At 35.4% G+C, this 23,874-nt stretch overlaps 2 protein-coding genes across 3 annotated transcripts; one reads left to right on the top strand and one right to left on the bottom strand.

The window, feature by feature from the left end:
* Positions 1–529: 529 nt before the first annotated feature.
* Positions 530–10,645, bottom strand: LOC105052503 (uncharacterized). Of its 2 annotated transcripts, none has more exons than XM_010933333.4 (9): positions 10,417–10,645; positions 8,609–8,806; positions 7,461–7,549; positions 4,020–4,073; positions 2,474–2,746; positions 2,331–2,393; positions 2,110–2,178; positions 1,911–1,956; positions 530–897 (listed from the first exon to the last, which is right to left on the bottom strand). In XM_010933333.4, exons 1-9 carry the CDS (start codon positions 10,448–10,450, stop codon positions 836–838), a joined length of 888 nt encoding a protein of 295 aa, XP_010931635.1. In that variant the 5' UTR covers positions 10,451–10,645; the 3' UTR covers positions 530–835. The 2 variants fall into 2 exon arrangements, with proteins under 2 accessions (XP_010931635.1, XP_010931636.1); XM_010933334.4 differs by having other exon boundaries at positions 7,461–7,531; positions 10,417–10,637.
* Positions 10,646–20,752: 10,107 nt separating this feature from the next.
* On the top strand, positions 20,753–22,746 carry LOC105052502 (probable ribosome biogenesis protein RLP24). Its single transcript, XM_010933332.3, has 5 exons — positions 20,753–20,833; positions 21,798–21,911; positions 22,012–22,098; positions 22,402–22,460; positions 22,578–22,746. Exons 1-5 carry the CDS (start codon positions 20,753–20,755, stop codon positions 22,744–22,746), a joined length of 510 nt encoding a protein of 169 aa, XP_010931634.1.
* The last annotated feature ends 1,128 nt before the right edge of the window (positions 22,747–23,874 follow it).

Here is a 23,874-nt window from a genome sequence, read left to right as displayed (position 1 = left end):
AAAAATTTGCTATACCTAGTCAGATTACCACCTGAATCACACCATGCTTGTTCCAAGCCTACAGAATTGGAAAATTGCAGGCAGAAAGCAACCAAAATCTACATTAACATGCTCCTGCTGCAGCACACGACATTTCTATTTCAAGTGGATCTAGCAAATTGTTGCAGCAAACCGGCGTGTCTGTATCGTGCATGTTGCTTGGCGTGTTTGGAAGCTTCTAGAGTGAATCTTAAATTGTCAAGCTTCTATGTTTGGAAGCTTCCAATATTGTTCATGAAACCAGAGCAGGTTGGAGAACCCCTCTGATGCAGAACATTTTGGCTTCTCCCCAATATCATAATCAGCCTTATGGATGGAACTGACCCTTTGAATTTCTGAGTACCTGCTACAGTCAGCTCTCACTTGCAACCCAACTCTGGAATCGGTTTCAAATGCTTCAGCGGTTAAACGCTTCATATCACACTAATGCAACCATAAGTGGAAAAGCAGCAATGAGAAATGTTAAAATATTAAGGATCCTAAACAATGGTTTGATGCATGGACGTTGCATTTATCTCGGTCATAATTATAAGAAGAAGAACAACACTGAAAATCAATAATATTGTATGCTTTAAGGGAAAAACAAAATTGTGACTTAGCCAGGGTCTCAACAACTTATTCCAACAAGAAGAAAACAATGGCCTGAAAAAATTCTCATCATCATTATCACCTGAATGCAACCTAGTCAACTATGCCCGATTGAAGGGAGAAAGAAATTTGACAGATCCATAACCAATCAGACATCCAAATTTGGGAGCTCTGCAAAGTTAGAATGCCGCTGCCAACGAACATGGCATCACTTTATCCCATGGAAGGAAGGCAAGACAGCAACAAGTGGGTCTCCATAACCAACCGCTTCTGCAAGTTAGAGAAATGTGAGGAGGAAAATAAACAAATAAATAACAAGGTCAATAATTCTGAAATGAGCCTAGCAGCAGAATTCAGAAAGAAAAATAATCAAATAAGGCCACATTTATGGTTTTAGTTTGAGCAACAGATGCCAATAAACAGGATGAAGAACAGATGAAGAGCAAAACTTCGTGTCTGTTACATGTAACTCACATCCTTCAAGCCCGTAATGTGCTCCCCATCTGTGTTGCAGGATATCATTCGAAACACCACATCTCCCAGAAAATAATAAGCATGCTATGCAGATGAGCACAAATTTACAATTAAATCATCTATTATGGGACAGAAAAACAAGCAAAGGCAAACAGCTGAAGGGGCATTTTGCCGATGAAATATCAAATATCATTTTCTAACATGGTTCTCTAAACCACAAAAAGTTGTGGGAGGGTGATCTACAGGGCATATTCTGCTTCATTCAGGAACTGTATGGACAGTTTGAAGGTATGAGTGGAACAGAAGGATAACCGAATCAAAGATATCATGGGAGTCCATATACTCTGTAGACTACAGCAATCCAAGATTTTCCAAATACCAGAATTCACATTTTAAGATCTCCTACAGTATGCAAGAAAATAGAGATTGGGAAAAGCAACAGCTTCCACAAACTCTTATCATTTCTCTTCCTTTCTCTATTTACAAACTTCCACCATCATAGGAGATTTAGGTAAGGTGGGAGAGCATCCACAATAAACCATTAGTTTCTCTCTTAAAATGTATTAGGAAAAGAACAATGAGCACAAGCTGCTCTGTTTTTTACCATGCCAATCTGAGCATATGCTGATGACACTGATTTAGCCTATGAAGTGTCTGCCAAACCCAAGTACCAAACCAATGTTCTGAATAGCATACATATACGTGTTTTATGGAATGGCTTCAGTAGGCGTACTTTCAAGCCGCCCAGAATGCCCTATAGAGGTAAGACAAAATATGAAGTCATCTTAAGGTTAGCTTATTTGCGTTACCTTCATCCTTGAAGAGGACCTTTAGGACTTCTCCAGCAACATCTGACTGCACAAAAGAAATAAACAAACAGGCATCATAAGTGCTTTCACCATCATAAGCTGTTTGAACCCACAGCATCAAAACAAGCCATATGAACTATTGGTCAGAATCGAATGAAGAAATAAAAAATGAAATGAGAAAACAGGAAATCGCACTCACTCTGACAGGAAGCTCATTTCCAAATTGATCCAAGAAGCCAATGATTTGTCCTTCTTTAATAATGTCACCCTGTTATTAACGAAGTTGCAAGACCATTACAGAATGTTAGAATGTATTCCTGACAGAAGGGGCCTGACTTGGTTTCTGGTTTTGTAGAAAATCAGGCCTGATCATGTGCTGTACAAACAACACGGTGTAGTGAGAGTTGCTGATCACATCACCTCTTTACAGCTAGGAGGCTGCTTTTTTCCTTTCAATGTCCTTCCACTTCGGAATGAACCAACCTAACATAATGAGTTTGTGAATGTTTATTTGAAGGAACAATAAGAAATTAGCAAGGCTACATCATACAAGTCATTTATACCGTAGGCGATGATACTAGAACATATGCATTTGATCCAGAAGCCTCTAAAGCTGTCAGTTTTGATTTCGTTGCTGCTGACACATTAGTAAATGGACTGATAGCTGGTGGATCAGATTTCTGTGACCCAACCGGCGGAGAAGCAGAAGCTGATTCAACCATTGGCTTACTTGGAATTGGTGGTGCTGTAGTTGGTGACTCAATAAGAGGTGCAATTGAAGTTGGAGCTTTTGGGGTCCCTATATCCCTTTTCAGGAGCATTTCAAAGTCACCAACCTGAAGCAACAGTAACTGCATCAATAGGATATTTCACATTTATTTTGCACGACAAGTGATTTAAGATGGTACTTGATTACTGAATTAACTGATCATCAATATCTGATACCAACAAAAGATGTAATCTAAAAGTATTTCAAAATTTCACCAAGAAATGAAAGGTGATTACACAGAATTCTTTTAATTAAATTAGAAACTTGGTATCTGAGACTAAAAATTACAAGTGCCCATAGCAGCTACTTATTGTCTGGCCAGATAAAAATCAGCAGGATCATTTATGCAACAGATCAAGGACATAGAGATTTGCTGATATTTGCCTAGATAATCTTCATCACTTAATAACAAGATACAGAAATTTGCTGTAAAAGATGGATCAGTTGCAATAGTAGTTGATTTTCGTGCAAGAAGATCCAATTTTTATGTCTCTGGCCGCAAATCTTCCACTGGGTTCAGATTACCAATAACTGTTACTACTAAAAGATCTTAACCTAGTTCCAGGTTCCAACTCATTGGCCATAAAATAACAGCTTGCATAAGATCATCAAAATTTAAAGACCACGTAATTAAAGATACCAAAAAACAAAAGGAATTGTTAAAGTCCAACAATATCACATTATCTTGAGGCAATTCCTGATTCTTAGATTGTCATGTAGTGGTATAGTAACTGAGTCAATCACATAGCTTTGTACGATCTTCAAACAGGTTTATAGGGAGATCATGAGCAATAAAAAAGATGCAAAAATATGTTCTGAAGAAATTTTTTTCCTCTAATCCCACTAAGGGAAAAAAAGACAACATAAGAACCAATAACTCTGCAATTAACAACCAGCAACTCATATAGGAGAAAAAAGAAAAAGAATTTACTCTCTTTATTAAATTCACTTAGATACTACTACAAGGGACTGAGTCATGCAAATGAATATAATAGAAATAGGTGGTGTTGAGATGAAAATCATGTTATGCTGTAAAAGAAAAGTCATGGATCACTTATCCTTAACTATAGTAGAGAATGTTAAAAGTATAAGCAGACAGGTCAATTGCATGACTAGTTAAACAGCCCCATGAACATTTAACCACATGTGATCTTAACATTATGGGCTTACAGCTTAACATCAAGAAGGTTAACAACTGTATTCACATGGTGTAGAATGTCTTTGTGGACTTGAAGTGGCTAGGTATAGAATGATTTTCACTGCAGCAGCAATCATTCAAATAGGATCGATCGTGCAACTTGAAGCAAAATTATAATTTCCATGCTTGCTTCCAAATATACCTTTAGTTTTAGCTCTGCAACATCTGTCTCATCACACACTTCCAGGACGAATGTCTGCAATAGAAACAGCAAGCCATTTGAGACATACTTTGAGTACGAATAACAAAACACATGGCATAGAGCCTAAGAATTGATACTTGAAGTTATCATGTTTCAGTCATAGAATAAATAAAAGCAAAAATTTTTCATGTTTCAGTCCTATATTTCAACAAACTTGCACCCAATGTGCATGAATATAAACAAAGCTCTTTGCATATGATGGGAGGGTGAAACAGAGTTTCACAATGGCAACCTTTGATTGCACAGGATTTGTCTGAGAAAGTTTATTCTAGAATCTATTTTGGTCATCCAAACACCGTCATGGACCAGATAGAAAACTTGGCCAATGTTTGCCACCCACATATGGGGATAGCAGAAACTAATATTATTAATTCTGCTAAGAAACAAAATTGAAGGGAATGTAGAAAATCACAAAGAGGGCAGTGCAGAGAGAGAGGGAGAGAGAGAGGCTTTGCATTATAGAGAGTAGACAACAGGTCCAAAGTACAATCTAGAATAACATACACAGTTGGCTCAAGCAAGTTGAATTGAAATTGTTAAATAAGATAGATATAATCCTTGTAAGCAATAAGGTTCAACATATGCTTGTAAGAGGAAGAGTGTTATCAAAATGACCAGAATAAACTGAAAAACATGTATAATATACCTCCAATTGCTCCAGAAGAAATAAAGATATGATGGCTAGAAGTCATATGCTCAAGATATAGGCAGGCATCTGCAGTGAGAAACCTCCCAAAAGGTCAATGATTTGTCCTTACCTCTTTCATTTTAATATCTCAGTAGGTCAAGTTATGGGCTGGTAGCTACAATTAGATGCTGATAGCCCCAAGCATCATTACAGAACATGCACTGGCATGCTTGCATACAAGAAGAAACCCATTGGTGCTTTCAATCATGTGGATTGGTGTTTGGTGCAGGAAGCTTAGTTGGCTATATTTTAAAAGGAAAAATATATGAAGTACAATTTTAGGAAAAGGTTTAACTTTTAAAAATATATAAATAACAGAAGGCATTACTATAAATCATACCATATAAATGAACAGCCCATATACTTATAACCAAGGTTTCAAATCCTATGGGATGGTGGTTCTCTGTTTCTCCACGGAGCAGGATGCCTCGCTATACTGTCTCATCCCAACAGCGGTGGTGGTGTCCGGTGTCCCTATTTCTCCATGGAACAGGATGCCTCGCTATACCGTCTTATCTCGATAGCGGTCCCAGTCACGCATACCAGTAGATATCCTCCGTCTATCTTCACTTCTTTCCTTTCTTTCTTTTTTTTCTTTTCTTCTACCTTTCTTTCTTTCTTATCCCTTCCTTTCTTTTGTTCCCTTTTCTTCTTCTTTCTCTTTCCTTTCTTCCTTCTTTCTTTCATTTCTTTTTCTTGTCCCTTCCTTTCCTTTTTTCTTTCATTTTTTTTTATTTTTTTTTATTTTTCTTCTTCTTTTCTTTCATTTTTTCTTGTTCTTAATCTTTTCTTTCTTTCTTTCTTCTTGCTTCCTCTCCCCTACATGGATGGGTTTCAAAATCCCGGTCCCATCTTCTCAAAAGAATGGATGGGACAGGCAAGATGCACTCATCCTGTCAGGACGTAACCCTTGCTTATAATTGAAATAAGACAGCTTTTAAAGTGGAACAAGTGAGAACAAAAGTTGATCTCTAGTTTTTACTTGCACTTAGGCCAACGAGCATTAAATTCTACATGAAAGTCCTTGGCCAAAATGTATGTAGGAGCCACCTGGATGGCAAGCATCTAGCGCTATTGCATAGTTCATCAATGTCCTCAGGGGCATTTTGTTACAAATATATCATATATGTTTATTTAAGGACAGTATCCACACATGACTAGCATATTGTCCTTGTAAGTGAGAAAGGACAGCCATGCTGGTGTAGACAAGTGAAGTGGCATGGCCGCCATTGGCTTGACTATTTAGACTATCTTCGGTGTTTGACATTGAAATTTGATCTTCTAAGTTCAAACTTCAATGTAAACAACAACTCATAAATTGACAATTGAGCTTGAGAAACATCTTGAGGAAGAGGAAGTGTAAGTGATTTGTTCTTTGGAGTTACAGATTTATTAGTAATCAACTGAAAAAAGGATTGCATGAGTTGGAAAATGAGATCCAAAAGAAAATAGCTTAACAATAGTATGAAAAACAAAGCTCAGCATTTTGAAAGTTAACTTCTTAGTAAGTATGAGTATTTAGCATCAGATCAAGCATATCAACTCCTTCATATTATATTTTATTGCATTTCATGTGAATTCTCACTCTAAGGAAATGTTTGTAGTGTGGTGAGACATGAAGGAAGAGTCCATACAGAATGCTCATGTGCATGAGAAAACAGAGGCATCCCCAATTAAGACAAGGCTTTAGTTTGTGTGAAATGGTTGGAGAAGGAACAAAATAGACCAGAACACACTGGACAAACATAGGAAGAAAGTAGGTAGCAAAGCTTGCACTAACAAAGGATGTAAGTTTTGATATGAAATTTGTAGCAAAAACGAATTAACAAAGACAACCTCATTAGCACGGACTGGACTTGTTCATCATGGTTACAAACTTATAATCATGGTAATGGGCCCCATTATTGCAATCTGACAGTCTCTCTCTAACCCCACCCCAGCCCTCCTTTGGAGCTACTGCCTGAACTCCACTTCAGAGCTGCCACCTCAACTCATATTTGGCTCAGCCCCCTTCAAATTATCACCTCAACTTCAACTCATCTCTGTGCAGTAGCCCAACCTTACTTAACCCCTGGACCTGCCACCTCAACCCTTTCAGCACCACTACTTGTCCAACAAAAGAAGAGAAGAAGAGAAGAAGAAGATGAAGTGGAGGACAATGGTTGACTTTGGCTAATTGATGGTAGCCTTGTCAGCCCCACTGCCTTAACCAAGAAGAAGAGATTGGTGGATCAAGGTCTAGAATAGAATGGAGTGGTACGGAATTGTTTTCTGTAGTCTTTATTTAAAAAAAAAATATCCTTTCAGCAATCCAGTCCAAGTCAAATGAGCTGCTATCTTGGCCAGTTTGGATAGTTGAACATCTTGAGTTAACAGTTCTAATAGTTTGATGTTAATGCTGGTTTTAGGTCGACCAGAGCGATCAACGCTGATGGGTGAAGTGTCAAACAGGTTGACCTGGTTGAGTCTCAAAAATCTGCAGGGAACATCTAATTTGTATACTGGCTACTAATTTGCTTCTTTCTTTGTGAATCCTGTCACCCAAAAGTCCATGTGCTTTCTTCCTCTTTAAAAAGTTCTAACCACAATAAATTCTAGACAAAGATAACATAACGTACTTTTGCATCTAAATAAAATCAGTGGCATATTGAAATCTTTGTTCACTGGAATAACAAGAAAATCATAGGTGAGACCTCAAACCCATTTGGAAGTGTTGAATTCTGAACATTTATCTTCTGTATTGGCCCTTGCAAGTTCTTGTCAGCTGCATCCAAAGACATAACTGCCCTTGCTAAGTTTAGGTGCTGGTGTGGCATATAATATACTAACAGCATGAAATGCCAATAAGTAATGAACATAATAATATAATTGATATTAATGACTAGCTTTATTATGAATATAAGGAAGAAATATTTCATTCAGCTATCTTAAGCAATGATGAGAAGTTATACATTGAAATTTAACTTTGAAGATTATTTATAAATAAGAATAGCTTTAACCCAAAAATTCTTAAACCCACTTCCTGTCTAATTTAAGTTTTATGTATGAACCAACAAAATGTATCTCTCAAGTTTGACTAAGATCACAAATACAAAAGTTTTCTGATATGCTTGCCCATGTAACAGATGATAATATCCATTTTAATTGCAAAAGTTTCCATATGTATAACAAGCAAAACTGAGGAGGGGGAGAGAACTTATGATGCCTGAAATTAATATTTTTCTTATTCTACAACTGCTTGAATAATTGAGAAAGAAAACCTTTTTGTGTAGCTCAAGTCTGTTTGGTTATATTCTCCAAGTTTATGTTACCACGGCAAAGGAAGTAAGATGGTCTCAATAAGTTAATGCTCTTTATCAAAAGATTGTTTGTGAAGCAACCAGTCATCAAGCATGCAGAAACACACTGCTTCAGCATTTTGCGCAAAAAAATTGAGCGTTACTCTCAAAAGGCATGAAGCATCATGAATAATATGACCCTGTTTTACCAGATATATGGATCTTCCCTTGGCAACTTCGAAATCTAATATCATTATGGGAACCTCCATCAAAACTTCATTCTCTCTCTCTCTCTCTCTCTCTCTCTCTCTCTCTCTCTCTCACTCACACACACACCCAGAGAATCCCTGGCTATGGAAAATAAGCAATTACATCAAGACTACTGGTAGATGCCTAATTGGAAAGTATTTTACCACTTTTTTCAGAAAAAAGAAACTATTCATAAGTAAGAAAAGATGCAACATATCATGTTCTAGCCAACCAAAATGACTTGGTAAAAATGTTGCTGCACTTGCTTAGCAAAGGACAGTTCGATATCAGGAATATGGTTGAAGCTAACTTACCATCAGCAGTCATGGGTAATGTAGTTTTTGAGGCCTTCACAGACAAAACTAATGGTCGCTTCTTAGCCATTGTTGAAAAGTTTCTCCAGCCTTCCACAGGAATTCTCCAAAAAGACTTTTCTGAAGCAGCTCTGCGAACATGAACTGCAGCAGGTTTTCGAAGAAAAGAATATGCACATGGAGTTGGCTGTAGGGCACCTAATAATAACAAAGAGATAAGTGCATGTATTACTTTCATCCTTGATGAAGTAGCAAAATAAGCCAAAGACAAGCAAAGCTGGTTGATTAGTAAAGAATAATGCACCTTAGAAGAACATACTGACAAAATCATGACTCAAACTTTTACAAGCACCAACAGATAATACAGAAGAAAGTGAAATTCAGTGCCAGGTTATTGTTTGGCAAAATCTCCCTCAATAACAGTAATCAAAGTAAACCTGTGATTTCATAACATAAGCATGACTAAAGAGCTCTTTTTTCCAACAATTGCCCATTTTATTTTATATCATTGCAAGTCCAACTTGTGACATCATGTGAATGAGATCTGACCATAACCATTCAATTCGATGAACATGAGAAACCACATAATTCAAGAATAAATCAAGGAAACTCAATCAGAACTTTTCTAAGCCAAGTAATCTATTTTGGCAATCAGTTTATAATAGAGAAAGTGCAAGTATCAAAGACCATGACTTGAAATGCAACTCCCTGTTTTCTATAATAGCTGGACCTCAACTAGCTCACATACCGTAACCACTAGTAATATATTTTGAATAAGGGGCAATAAGAATTTCCTTGAAATATACAGACTACTATAGTATGCAATTGGAAAAGAATTCAAGCTAAACCCCTTTCTTTATTATCTTTGTATTTATGGTAAATATCAGATATCATCAAGCCTAATCCGAAATTTCCATTTATATAGAGAGTCTGAACAAATCAAGTTCCAATCCATCAAAGCTAAGGAATACTGCTCGTAAGGTAATGTCAGCACTCAGAATTGGTGTCCAGGTCATGAAACAGGCCCGACCTTAAAAACTTGAGGGCAACCATGTAGATTCCTTTCAGCTTGGAAAGAATCAATGCATAGAGAGAAGAGCGCCAGCTTCAATATGGGGAAGCGTATCCATCTCCAAGGCATAAACCAGAAAAGCCTTATGGAACCACAAGCACACTTTCTTTTATTGATTGTGATTGCATGCTATAAAATGATATCTTTTGGAGTCTACAAGTGTGATTTTGTAAATATGAAGTGCTTGAGAGAAAATGACACGGTCAATTCACAGATGGGATGCACCAAACGCATTTTGTATCTACCACTTAGATTACCTAACATCTTCAGAAGTTCAAGAGTACCTCATTGAATTGCAACTAAGGCCACTTTTCTTACTGCTCCTCGTAAGGAACGTCCATAACATCATGCCTCCAATTTTAACATAAATTACGCTAGTTTCAGCTAGATGATGCTTAACAATTTACCTCCCACCAGTAAAAATCTTGCTCTGCCACCAAAATCAACACAGAAACTCTTATATTTCAAAATTGGGGCAAAATCTTTAACCCCCTATAAAAGTTCCGGGTCCATGAGAATACCAAGGACATGACATCTGAATTTTAAGGGGAAAAAAAAAAGGAAACAAAAGACATCCTACTAAATAAACTCATAAACATCAAGAGAAGAATTCAATCACCGGATCACGATCCCGATATGAGAAATTAACAACAAATCCAACTAAAGTAACAAGAGATCAAGAAATGGATCAATGGCGAATAAACGAGGAACAAAACCGCGAGGAAAGAGACATTACATTGGAAGGATCGGAGAACCGTGGCGGATTCCATGGAGGAAAGCCGACGAATCGGAGAAGCTGAAAAGATGAATGGATGATCGAAGAGGAGATGGCCGAATGTGACAGGGGATTTATATAGAGAGGGAGAGGTAGAGTTGGTTTCGTCGCAGTAGAACTGGGACGGAGGGCTTCGAAATGTCCGCCATGGACATTGGTTTCACCGGCTCGAACGAGAAACGAGGTCCGGAAACGAAAGGAGAATCCGCATTCCGCGTAGCCGATCGTAAACAGGAGGGCGGGTTATGAAAATTGGCAAATAGAAAGGGAGCTATTGTTAAATTTTTTAATTCACATTTATAGGCCCGTTAAATGGACCACGCCCGTTAAAATGCATACGATAAGTAGATATGAACATGTTATTGTTGTTGGCTTTTCTTTCTTTTTTATATCCCTTCTTTTTTTTTCTCTCTTTTTTTGTGTGTGTGTGTGTGTGTTTTTGTGCTAAGACAGCACGATTGCACATCCACATATTAAGGAATAATAAATTCAAAGATTTTTATGGAGAACAATTATCGTACCTATAAAGCAAATTCCTATCCAGAGAAGGCAACTAATCATCTGTTTGATTGGTTTTCATGTAGAAGAACAAATTAAGTATGAGGAGAACAACCGCCCTCCTTTTTCAGCTGGTTTGTTTGTATTGTACATGTAGAAGTTTTCTATTGTATTTTTTGTTAGCATACAACTGTTTCTTTTTTGAGGCTTGGTTCCCTTTATCTACCAAAAGAAAGCATTATTCCTTTACAATAAATATTAAGTTTTGAGCTAAGGGATTTGATTTAAGGCGGACGATGCTTGACTAGCTCAATAATCATATTTTATTGATGACGACAAGCTTGCATGGGACATATTTGGCCTGACTCGAGCAAGCTATGAGTCCAATATTTGGAGCCGAACCCAAAGTGGACATTAGCCATATCATGATGCCTTTCAAATCATGTCTTGATTTATATGATAGGCACATGCCTCCATGCTTGATCACATCCAACTCGACCTATATAAGTTTGGATTGTATCTATCACTTGCAAGAATTATTATTTTTTTTTTACGACATCAATTATTCGATCGTATCAACCTACATAAGTTTGGATTGTATCTATCATTTGCTAGGATCATTAACTTTTTTTTTTGTAACATCAATCATTGGATCGTATCATCCATGGCACTTAAAGCACTACCAACTTCTTCATTCATCTATCGTTATTGAAGCAGTTATTACGAGATTCAATGGTGATTTGTGTGAAGATGAATCTTTCACACGAAAGAAACAATTCCAGTCCAACCTACATGCATATCCAAAGTACGGTAGTCTTTGAATGAGATTCATGCACAGCCATTGCAGTCTACAATTCGATTGTGTAGTTAACGACGAACATGCAATTCACATCCTGCCCAAACTTTTTCAAATATTTTTTTTTCAGTTTGATTCTAGTTTGGCTTCATTAGATGGATGGGCCATCACAATTGGAGGCCAAATTTAGTTTGCAACTCATGCCTGACGGCGGATCCATAGTCTAACTTTGGCTACAGATCGGGTCTTACCCAAAACCCCAGGGTTTCTGTTCACTGACTATAATTTGAGCTCTAAGAGCCCATTTGGATGGAGGAGCTTTTTAACTTAAAGTAAATGGTAAAAGTTTGGGGTGTTTGGCTATTATAAATATTAATTTAAAATTAAAACTTGTTTGGTTAACAGGAAGTGGAGGAAAGAAGAGGCAATTTTTGAAAATTGAAGAGAGGGTCTTTTGTTTGGTTAGAATTTTAAAAGGAGAGAGAATGAAAAAAAAAAAATTTATTAGAAGTCACTCTTTACATTTTATGAGAAATAGAAATCTATGGAAGAAGTGAATTTTGGCACTTTTCATGAGATGAAAAGTGATGGTACTTTTTTTTTCTAAAATATCCTTTTAAGACTAATAGCCAAAATTTTTCAAAATATCAATGTTACGAATGAAATATTGAACAGTGATATAACATTATATTAGTATTATCATAATATTTGTATTAATATAATATTAATATCAATATCAATATTATAATATTTATTATATTTTAATATTTATACTAATATAATATTTTTTATTAATATTAATATTATATTTATAATAATATATTGATATATATTAATAAAGTATTATATTTAATATTATATTTATATCTATATTAATAAATTTATTATATTAAATATTAATATAATATTAATATAATATTAATATATATTAGTATTATATTAATATAATAAATTATTATGATCTTATGTTATATTATAATATATTAATATTATATTAATATTAATATTAATATAATATTGATATTTATACAGAATTTAAGGATAAAATATATGGTTTTATATCTACTAGAGGTATAATAGATATTTTACATAATTTTTTCAGAAAAATATATGCTCAATCAAACATAAGCTACTTTACAATAAATTATTTTTTCATAATTAATTAAATATATTAAAATTTTATTTTAAAAAAATAATTTTTTTAAAAATAATTTTTCAAAAAATTATCTTCTTAAAAAAAAAATTTCCGCTGACCAAACGAGTCCTCGACATAACAATTCAAAATAAGCAAGAAGCTATTTTTAGCTAGAAAAGCTACTTAAGCCACAAGTAATTTTAAATCTACTTTAAATAAGTCAATCCAAACGGGCTCTAGAGACTGCGCCGTGCCTTCTCCCATCGTGTTCCTCACATTCTCTCGAGTATGAACTCTTCCAATGCTTCCATTGTTCCAAACTTTCCCCTAGAGTTATAGAGATCAAAAAGCTTTTTTTTTTCTCCAGTTCTTTTCACCGTTCTTTCACAAAGATTAGGTTTTGATGCCTGTTAGCCTAGGTCTCCCCTGAACCCCGATTTCTTTTGATAATTTTCTGATAATTTTCACTCACCTACTTGTTCGATTATCACTTCGTCATATTTCCCAAATTTTTAATCTGTTATAAAGTTTGTTTGGTGGTTTGTTGTTTGAAAATTTTAATAATCAAAATTTCTTAGTTGTGCAGTGTTACTGCTCTACTGTTGATTAATTTTTTGTTTTATTGTTCCTTTTCCCCTATAAACTTATCAATGTATTGGGTCCCATTTTTTTTTTTCTTGAGGAAAAAAAAAAATTGGACCAACACTAGATTGCTAAATTCTTGTTTTCCAACACTAGATATTACTATCTCCGGCCTTTTTACAACTAAGAATGAATTTTTCAGCTTATTTATTTCTTTACAGAAAAATGCGCTTGATTGATTTTTGGCGTTTTACAATAATTATGGTCATTTGGGCACTATGGATGTACGAGAATTTAGGGATGTTTGGTTGACCTGGCTATATGTTTCAATTATTTAAAACTTTATTTTTTCTCTTTATTCTTTTGATAGTGTTGTTTTCTTATACGAGTCCTAGCTGCAGTTTATGTATATTTTTCTACGTTTGATAGATACTGGTGATAGCAGTTCAAAAATAGTTCAGATTCAGTTCAGAATTAGTTGGACAGTTCAGAATTAGTTTAGATTTAGTTAGGAGGTTTAGGAGTTTGTTTCATGTAATAACAAAACAATTAACTGGCAGTTGAGGTCAGTAGTTTGTTGTAATGAGATGAACCCCAGATTGTATTGTGGAAGCCATCTCTATAAATTGCCAAGATACATTAGAATGAAGGCATGCAAAGTTTGAGTTTCTTCCTTCCTGTTCCTGTCTCCTAACTTCTGTTCCTCTATTCTATTTCTTCTTCCTGTCTCAGTTTTCTATAGTCTTCGTACTACACCACGGCCATAACTAGATCTCAATCTCGAGCTTCTTCAAGCTCGCATCAAGTGGTGTCTGAGCCCCGTTCTACCAGATGAAGTTTTTTATGAATGTCAAGATGATGAGCACGATCCTCTGCTTCAGGAGGAAGAAAAAGGGCATGTTCTGAAAATTTCTCATTTCGCACTCTTGAAAATTTCAGATGATCCAATTCTCCTTACTATACTTAAAGTGAGAAGAAAAATCTCCAATATTCCCACCACTGTTCTCTTAGATTCAGGGAGTACTCATAATTTTTTGCATGCTAGATTGGTCGACAAGGCTAACCTTCAATTATCCAGTTCTGAAACCTTCAAGGTCAAACTTGACACGAGAATTCAATCCATGAGCTCTGGCAAATGCTTGCAAATTCCAATTCTGGTGCATGGTTGTTACAAGAAATCAATTTTTATGTACTTCCTTTAAGAGGCTGCGATGTGATTTTGGGAGGTATGTGGTTTAAATCCTTGGGTGATATTATCTGAAATTTTGACAAACTAACCATGAAATTTCAGCTGAACGGGAAGAACTACTTGTTCAAAGGCTTGCCATTTGATAGTTAAATATCCTTCATTTGATGTAAGTTCTTAAGGGGAAGGGAAGGGAATTGATAGATACTGGCGATCAGTGAGCAGTTCAGAAACAGTTCAGATTCAGTTCAGAATTAGTTGGATAGTTCAGAGTTAGTTCAGATTCTGTTAGGAGGTTTACTAGTTTGTTTCATGTAATAACAAAACAACTGACTGGCAGTTGAAGTCAGTAGTTTGTTGTAATGAGATGAGCTCCAGATTGTGGGAAGCCATCTCTATAAATTGCCAAAATCAAATTCTGAGTTTCTTCCTTCCTGTTCCTGTCTCCTAACTTCTGTTCCTCTATTCTCTTTCTATCTCTTCTTCCTGTCTCTGTTTTCTATCGTCTTCTTCTTACACCACGGCCATAACTAGATCTCAATCTCGAGCTTCTTGAAGCTCGCATCAACCTTCTAGTAATATGCTTGCGTGATTCCTTTTGCTCTATAAAAAAATGATTGGCAGTTTCTTTTTGCAACCATTCCACACACACACACATATATATATATGGCATTTTCTATCTTGATATCCATTCTTATTCAGATAAGCTATTAAAGCTTTTTATCTGCTTTCTTTAATTGATTGTTTGGATCAGTTCAAACATGATATCGGGAGTCACTTTTAAAACATAGAAGTTAGTTTGATATATAACGTTTAAGATTGCTCCGTTCAGTATGATTCACATTGGGTTTTGCATTCAGTTGAGTTTGTCCATTGATGATGGAGGGGAGTTTTGTGAGAATGTGCTCTATGTGATCGGTCTATTTTGCCTGTACAGATTGTTATCTTTATGTATGACAGATGTCTGTAACGTCAAAAGAGCATGTTTATCATACCATGGGCCCTGCAGTATAGACTGTAGACAAATGTAGGTTAAAGTTTTAGCTTTATTGCTGCATTATATTAGTTATTATGTAATGTTTGTTTAGCCTTTTATTTTCTTCTTTTTATTGGTTATATAACAAAAAAGGATGATAAATTTTTACTTGGTGAAGAGTCACTGTGTTTTGTTGTCCATATTTTTGTGACTAATTGTTGTTTTTCTTGGGTGTACTGAGATTAATTCTATAATTAGTGGGCTGAATGGATTTATCGTAGGCTCAAGAAATATCACATGCCAAAGGGCCTGTTGAATTCATGTTGTCTTCAATAGTGGAGACTATTTCTTTGCCGTATTCCAGGATTCTAAGAGAGATATTCAGATGCATGTCTGTATATCTCTGGCATCAGTTAGAGGATTCTTCTTTACTTTTAGCATTAATGCAGACCAAACTGTCATTCGGTTACTTGTTATAAGGCAAGCTATTTATTTAGTTAATCAACCAATATTCGAGTCTTTGTTTGAGATTTAGCCATCTAGAATCAATTGGTGGTTAAACATTTCCATTTGTGGTCACTAAGTCAAATGGTTAACTCCCCCTGCTCCCTTCTCCTCCTCTTTCTTCTGGCCACATGTTCAAGCAATCTTTAAGGTACTGTTTGGATGTGTGGTTTTACTAAGATGCGTACATAAACATTATTAAAGAATTATCAATTCCAACTTGATATTGATGAATTACATATTTGAAGCTCAAGATTAATTCATATGAAGTATGCATTTAGAGCTCAGATTTTGTTCTATATGAAGTATGCAACCTAATCCTTCCACAATATGATTTCTGTGAAATATACATTTATGACTGAGTTCACAAAATTAGCATCTTTTGATTGCGTTTGCTCCTAAACCTTTGCCGCTACTTGTCTTGCTTCTTTCACTATCTGAATGAATGAATGAAATAAACTTACTGTCACGTCCCCGACCCGAGATTGTGAATCGAAGGTCATGACAACCGCCGCATACTCATAGAAATTTTTTCCCATAAGCATGCAAGGCATTTCATCATACTATCCTAAAACAACAGCGGAATAATTAGTCAATAATTTGAATCCGAAATATAATGACCTAAATTTTTTCTTTAATGTCTCAATAAATTCAACAATGATTTACAGGCTTTACATCAAATTCATTAAGCCTTTCAACCTAAAATAAAAGTATGAAGATTCTGCTTCTGATCATTCTTCCATTCACATCTCGTATCATCTTAATTCCTCAACATCTGTAAAAATAGTAAAATAGGAAGTAATGAGCTAGACAGCCCAATAAGCAATGATCACTTTTCAACAGATTTCATCAAGCATTTAAGTAAATAATCATTTATAGAAAATAAGCATATATAGTTCATCAATTCAAAATCAATTTCAATTATGCAACATAATTCATACCAAATTCATTTTTTTAAAAAAAATTCAAATTTCTTTCCAGATTTTAATTTCTTTCGTTCTTCAATTCTTTTCGTCAACCATGAGCTATAACCACATTTTTCCTGTGGCAGGGTCATAACACCGCGTATCTTCTTGCGGTGAGCTGCGAATCATCTGGCAGCAAAGTCCTTCGGAACCGCTGGTCTCTCTGGCGGTTTGTCGCTGGTCTCTCTGGCGACATGAACCCTCAGGACAAATCAATTGCCAACGTATATGTCCCCATTGACAGAGTCCTTTACATAGTCAGGTTGTCAATTCACAATGTTTCTTATATCATAATTCTTCATAAATCATATTTCATATTCTAATTTCGATAATAAAACATATAATCATGTAGTATCGAAATAAATCAATATAATGCATCATGGAATCAATATTTCAATCATGCTTCATCATAACATTTCAAATAAGATATTTTGATAACAAAATACCATTCATTCAATTCATGCATCGTTTCACAAATCATGTCAGAAAAATACATTATAATTTATCGATAAATATAGAAAAAGTGAAACATTACTTACCTCGAACACATTCCAATAAACCCACATAATTCTATAAATTTTTCTTTCAAAAATTCTGTTCGTAGATCATATCGTGATATCCCATGATCAAACATCCACAATCCTATATAGAATCAATTTTAATAATTAGAAAGAATACGAATACCATATTTCAACGGTTTAGATTGGGTCCGATCATCTAATTTCATCTAATCAAAATCTAATTAGGACCTAAATGATCCAAAGTTTGACTATCAGATCAAATCAGATTCGAAGTGATAGGATCGAGGTTTCTTCATCGATTTCATAAAATCAAGTGGAGAGAGAACATCAGAGGAGAGAGAATTCATGAGGTACAATTCGAATTGATCAGGTGACACAATCCAACATTACGATTGGTCCAATATCTCGATTGGTGAAATCAACATGATCAAATCAAGTCATGACTAGATCGAAATCATGGATGATCAAATCTAAGAATTCATGGTCTGATCAAGATGGATGCTAGTACGCTGTTTGACAATCATGGATTAGGGTTCTTCATTAGAATCAGATCAGAATTATTAAAAGAAATTTCTTCATTCACTAACCTTTTTAGAGAGAGAATCAATCAAGAGAGAGAATATTTTAGAGAGAGAAAACTCATCTTGAATTCTTCAGACAATATGATTCAACAAATCCGATCGATCAGATCAAATCATGCTGAAATTATCATGTGGATAATTTAATAAAATTATAGAAATTAAAATCTAAAAATACCTAATTTGATCAAAGTGGGTGTCGGTGTACCGTCCGACGATCACAGATCAAAAATCCATCACGAGGATCATTTAAATTCATCATCATTCTTTTCAAAATTCTAAAAATCTTAGGAGAGAAAAATAATCTAGAGAGAGAATTTTAGAGAGAGAAAGTAGAGAGAGAAAGTCCAATTCTAGAGAGAGAAAATACTAGTTCAGGCTGAAGAGAGAGAGGGAAGAGAGAGAAACTCTCTTTCTCATATTTTATTATTTATATCATTATTTATTAATTAATTTATTTTATTTTTCTTTCTTTTTTTCTTTCTTCTTTTTTTTTCTTTTTTTCTTCACGGAAGAGAGAGGAGAAAATCCTATTTATTATTATTATATTATTATTATATTATTTTTCTTCTTCTTTTTCTTTTTTTTTCTTTTCTTTTCCTTCTTTTTCTTTTCTTTTTCTTTTCTTTTCTTTTCTCTTTTTCTTCTTTTTCTTTTCTTTTCTTTTCTCTTTTTCTTCTTTTTTTTTCTTTTCTCTCAGGCTCCTTCATGGCCGAAATAGGGGACCCGTCCTTTGCCCGATCGTTCAGGCCACCGCCGTCACGACGGAGGCCGGCGGCAGAGGGGGGCCACTCTCCCAGGTTCGGAGAGGCAAGGCCGGCGGTCGGTTGTGATCGCCGGCGCCGGAAAACTCAAGGGAAGAAGAGACCAAAACAGGGGTCTCTTCTCTGATCAAAAATCGATGACACCCGTCGCCGGCAGTCGCGCACAAAGACACGGGAAGAAGGGGAAAGAAGAGAGGAAGTGGAGGAAAACTTACTTCGGCCTCCGGTGACCTCGTCGGTGAGCAATCACGGCGAGAACAAAATGAGTATCCGCGGCTCCAATCGGAAAATCAGGGAGAAAGAGAGGGGAAGAGGACCGATGATCGGCTTCTAAGGAAGGAGAGGGTCTTTTTATAGAGAGCCCTAGGACTCCTGAGGGTCCTAGGACTCTCGATTGCCGGGGTTTAATCGGAGAAGAAGACTCCTACCGGGAGTCTTCTTCCCGGTTCCCTGCTTTCTTTTTTTTTTTTTTGGGCTTGAGTCTTGCTAGATGGGCTTGGGCTTTGGGCTATAACACTTACCAACCTTATTCTTTGGCCTCTCTATGGTTTCCAGTATCAATGAACTTTATCTGCCTACTCTATCGTTGACTTGATCATCTTAGTTTTTCTTTGGTTAAATTTTGAGTATCTCTACAGTATATTGATCGACTTGGTCAATTCATCATTAATTGTATATATAAGAATTGTTCAAAAGATGTTAACATTTTTGATTTCATATCTTTGCAGAATTAGAACTGACACTCAACTATCATTTTGGGCTTCCTTTAATTTGTAATTTCGCTCGACTCATTTGGCTCCTAATTAAGTTATCGTTTACCATATCATAGAACATAATTTAGGTTGCACGTCAAAACCCATAATAAATTTGAATAACCAAACAACATCTTAACACAGTTTTCCCTCAAAAAAAAAAAAAAAGGAAAAAAGTTCCTGACACAGCCAACATCTAAACTTTCTTTAACAAACACAGCCAGATAGCTAAATTACAAAAAGAGGATTTGCATGAGTCAATGTGAAAACCTGCATTCATAAAAGCTATTCATAAAGCCTGTGTAGAAAAATGAACATAAAAGTTGGCAACCCTACAGCCCCTAGTCTATATTTTGTGTATAGGTAGTAGTTTGTGCATTACTCATGAAAAAATTAACTTTCTTTTTGCTCATGTAACATCTATCTTCCACACATGAGATGCCATTTGAAGTCATGTTATATAAGTAAAAAGATTCTTCAGTCTAGAGGCTACATATAGCAACACTTAATTTATTGTCAGCTTCTCATTCAAATTTTGTCTGACACCTGCAAGCAACAACCTATCTTTATTTCATTTGTAATATACCAAACTATCATGTTGTCTCCCAAATAACATGTAAAGAATATCGTATGATGGACATTTCACATTTCAGTTTGATATGCCATGATCCTTGGACTAGTTGTTCTGTAAATTTTTCTCATTTGAATGCTATTGACCTCCTTAGCTTGCATGCATTTCTTTTGCTTATGTTTTTCAATGGATGTTCATTTAGACTTGCATGTTCACTCACATGAATATTCACAAACACATTAGTGAATATTTATAGAATCAGTATCTGTTCACATTAGTCAAGCTTTTCACAGCCTAAATGATAATGATCACCATATATCATACTACCTTCACATTATTTAATAATCAAGGTCCATTGTAACTGGATGATGGTGAAATCAGATGAGGACTTTTAACAAGTTGTCTAATGGATGTTTTTTTTTTTCCCAACTTAAATCAGGATATAATTGACACATGACTCAAATACAAAATGAGATTAGAGAAGTGTTGGTTCTGCTCCTCAACCAGCTATCCAGGGCATGGGATTCAATTTGTTCACAATGATGCAAAGGTGGGCCCTAGTCTCTGATAATTTCCTATGATAATTTTTCTAAACTTTCTTTGTTCCAAAGAAAGAGTGTTTTTATAGATTCCAGTATTTTATATTCCTGTTGGTAACATGCTTCACAAACATTTATGCTACACCAAGCTTTTCATAGTTTCTGGTTTCATAATACATTATTAAGTTAATTTTATATGATGGCTCTGATATTCTAAGTTTTTTTGGTTTGATAATCATTTAGTGATTATATGTTGTGTCTTGCTATACATATATGTGTAATCTCTCAATTATGATAGTGTGGCATTAACCCGGCCTTGATCTAACCATAATGCATTCCTCCCCTTTTGAGGCACATATTCTTCTGTAAACAATTGTGATATCTAGTTATCAGATAGTTGTGCTGACAAATTAACTACAATCTCATGATTTGATCATTTTAATATCATTAATCTATGATTCATGTGTTGTCTAATGAGCAATGCTACATATATTATGTTACATTGCTATGTAATGTAGCATAATACAAATTTTTATATAGGGTAGCATATGCATCCAACTTTGCTAGGTAAGGTGAATTAAAAGGGTATCCATTGCAAGGCATCTAAGCAACTGCTTGGAAGTAGATTAGTATATTTGAATGAGTTGTTGACATGGAAGTAACATTTTAAATCGACAGGTTAGTTAAAGTAGCTTATAATGTGAAGATTAAGCAGATATAAGAATTTTTTAGCCCCCTGACTGGATATATTTCTGATTTAGATGAAATTTCAGCAACAACAATGACCAAAAATATAGGTGAAGCTAGTGTTCTGCACTTGACTATATAAACCATATTTTATATGTTTGGGTTTTCATACATTAATGGTTTGGTTGGCTCATCAAAATAATTTGCATGTATGAGCATCGAATTCTCATTGCCTGGTACATCCTTTTTGGTGGCTATGATAGTGTTTTGACAAGCATCTTTCTGCAGATCTTCCGATTTTGCCGATCCAAATGCCATAAGAACTTTAAAATGAAGAGAAATCCTCGCAAGGTGAAATGGACCAAGTCATACAGGCGATTGCACGGGAAGGATATGACACAGGTAATAAATATGGCAGGACTATTAACTTCTCTATAATCTTGTCATGGTCCTTAATCTGTTTTAGTAAATTCACTGTCTAATAATTGTTATTCTTCTCAAGAATTCGACCTTTGAGTTTGAGAGGAAGTGCAACAGGCTCGAGAGATATGATAGGAATATCACAGAGAACACACTGAAGGGGTATTTGGTTGGAGAGAGTGGGGATCTAAAATTGGAGTCGGAATGGGTGACTTCCATTCCAACCATTTAGTTCGGAGGAGTTCCATTCCGATTCCAATTTCAAAATGGAATGGGAATGGCTCAATCTATATAGAATTCAATCCTTACTCTCCTCTATGGATTCAAATTTTCATTCCAATTTCGATTCCGATTTCGATTCCGATCACGAACCAAATACTTCGGAGGATTTGACCATTCCGATTTCGATTCTAAGCCATTCTGATTCCCATTCCCATTTTGATTTCGGTTGCGAACCAAACACCCCCTAAAGGCCATTAAGAAGATTGACAAAATCAGAGTGGCTAGAGAGGCTAGACATCATGATATGAGGTGGGTTCCTTCTGCAACTTGTAGCTTGCTGTCAAAAAGATGGATGTGCAAAAAATAATTCTCTCTTATAATGTAAATCTCCACTGCATGTTCTAATATCTTTTGGAATTTTCACAGGATGAGAGGTAAGAAAGCCATCGTGCGGCAGGCAGCAGCCATGGAGTTGGAGCAGAGTATTCATTTGGTCAAAGCACCTGCTGCCCTCCAAGAGGATCCATCCTTCACTCTTCGCAAGATGAAAGTAAAGATTTCTCAATCACAGATGGAGGATCGCATGGAAAAATAATGATAATTCAGGCAATCCTCTCACATAGCGGCATAGAAAACTCAATTCAACACCTTTTTATGCTATGGTTGATATAGTAATGGTGCCTGTGGTTAGTAAAACGTGGTCCTTGATAAGATGGAACATAGATGGATTTACTCACTTAGCTGAAATTATCGTGTCTCTTCTGAGTTGCCTCTGTGCTTGCCAAGCACTTCTTATTTTAATTTTTCTTTGAGAATTTTTTTTTTTTTTGGCATCCAAATCTGAATTCATTTCTGAACTTGCTTGCAATTTATGCAACTACATTGTGGATTATCATTGGACTGTCTAGGAGTTGCCAGTGTGACACTAGCATTTGACATGATTGCGATCATGATTTTAGTAATGCTGTTATACAAGAGTCTTTTACACCAAGTTTGAAATAATCAGTTTTTTGAGAATGGCATAATGGTATTTTCAATTGTGGTCACTGGTTTCAATTTCTAATGATATGATTGCTTGGAACATATACATAACTGGTTATGTTTTGGACACTCGTAGTAGTTCCCTTGAGTTGTTTTTTACCTTGGCAACTATGCAGATCTAAAAATTGTTTTGCACACCATCTGAAGGACCAGGTTTTCTTTTTCTTCCTCTTTTTGTGATCGTGGGATAAGTAGTAGTCCCAAGAAGTTATATGCAATGCTTAGATACTTCTTAATGAAAATGTGTTCAATTAGTCGAACAGAAACAGAAAAAGTGGGTTAGAATTTTCTCTAATTTTTCGTAGCTCCAATGAGTAGTTTGATAATTGTACGTAGAAAACCTCTATTTATGTCTACATAAATGCAGCAAAAAGTCTACATTATAACATAAAAATTTGATCATATGCATAGTCAATTATCTAAAATTTTTTTTTTTGATTAGTCATAAACTAACCTTTGTTTCTTTATTTTATCTCAATGGAAATTCATCACTATTTCACTTCGCTAGAAGGTAGCACACATTATTCACCATGCATTTTAATTGATGCATGGTGCTTGACATGGGTCCATATAATATAACATAAAAGTTGGTCGGATTGCACATAATATTGCCAAGTATGCATAGTTTAAATCTACCTCAGCAAAAAATCTTCAAGATAAAGCTATCTATTCAGCAAACATA

The sequence above is a fragment of the Elaeis guineensis genome, chromosome 10, assembly GCF_000442705.2.
Source record: "Elaeis guineensis isolate ETL-2024a chromosome 10, EG11, whole genome shotgun sequence".
Taxonomy (NCBI): domain Eukaryota; kingdom Viridiplantae; phylum Streptophyta; class Magnoliopsida; order Arecales; family Arecaceae; genus Elaeis; species Elaeis guineensis.
This window is presented reverse-complemented; position numbering and strand designations above follow the sequence as displayed.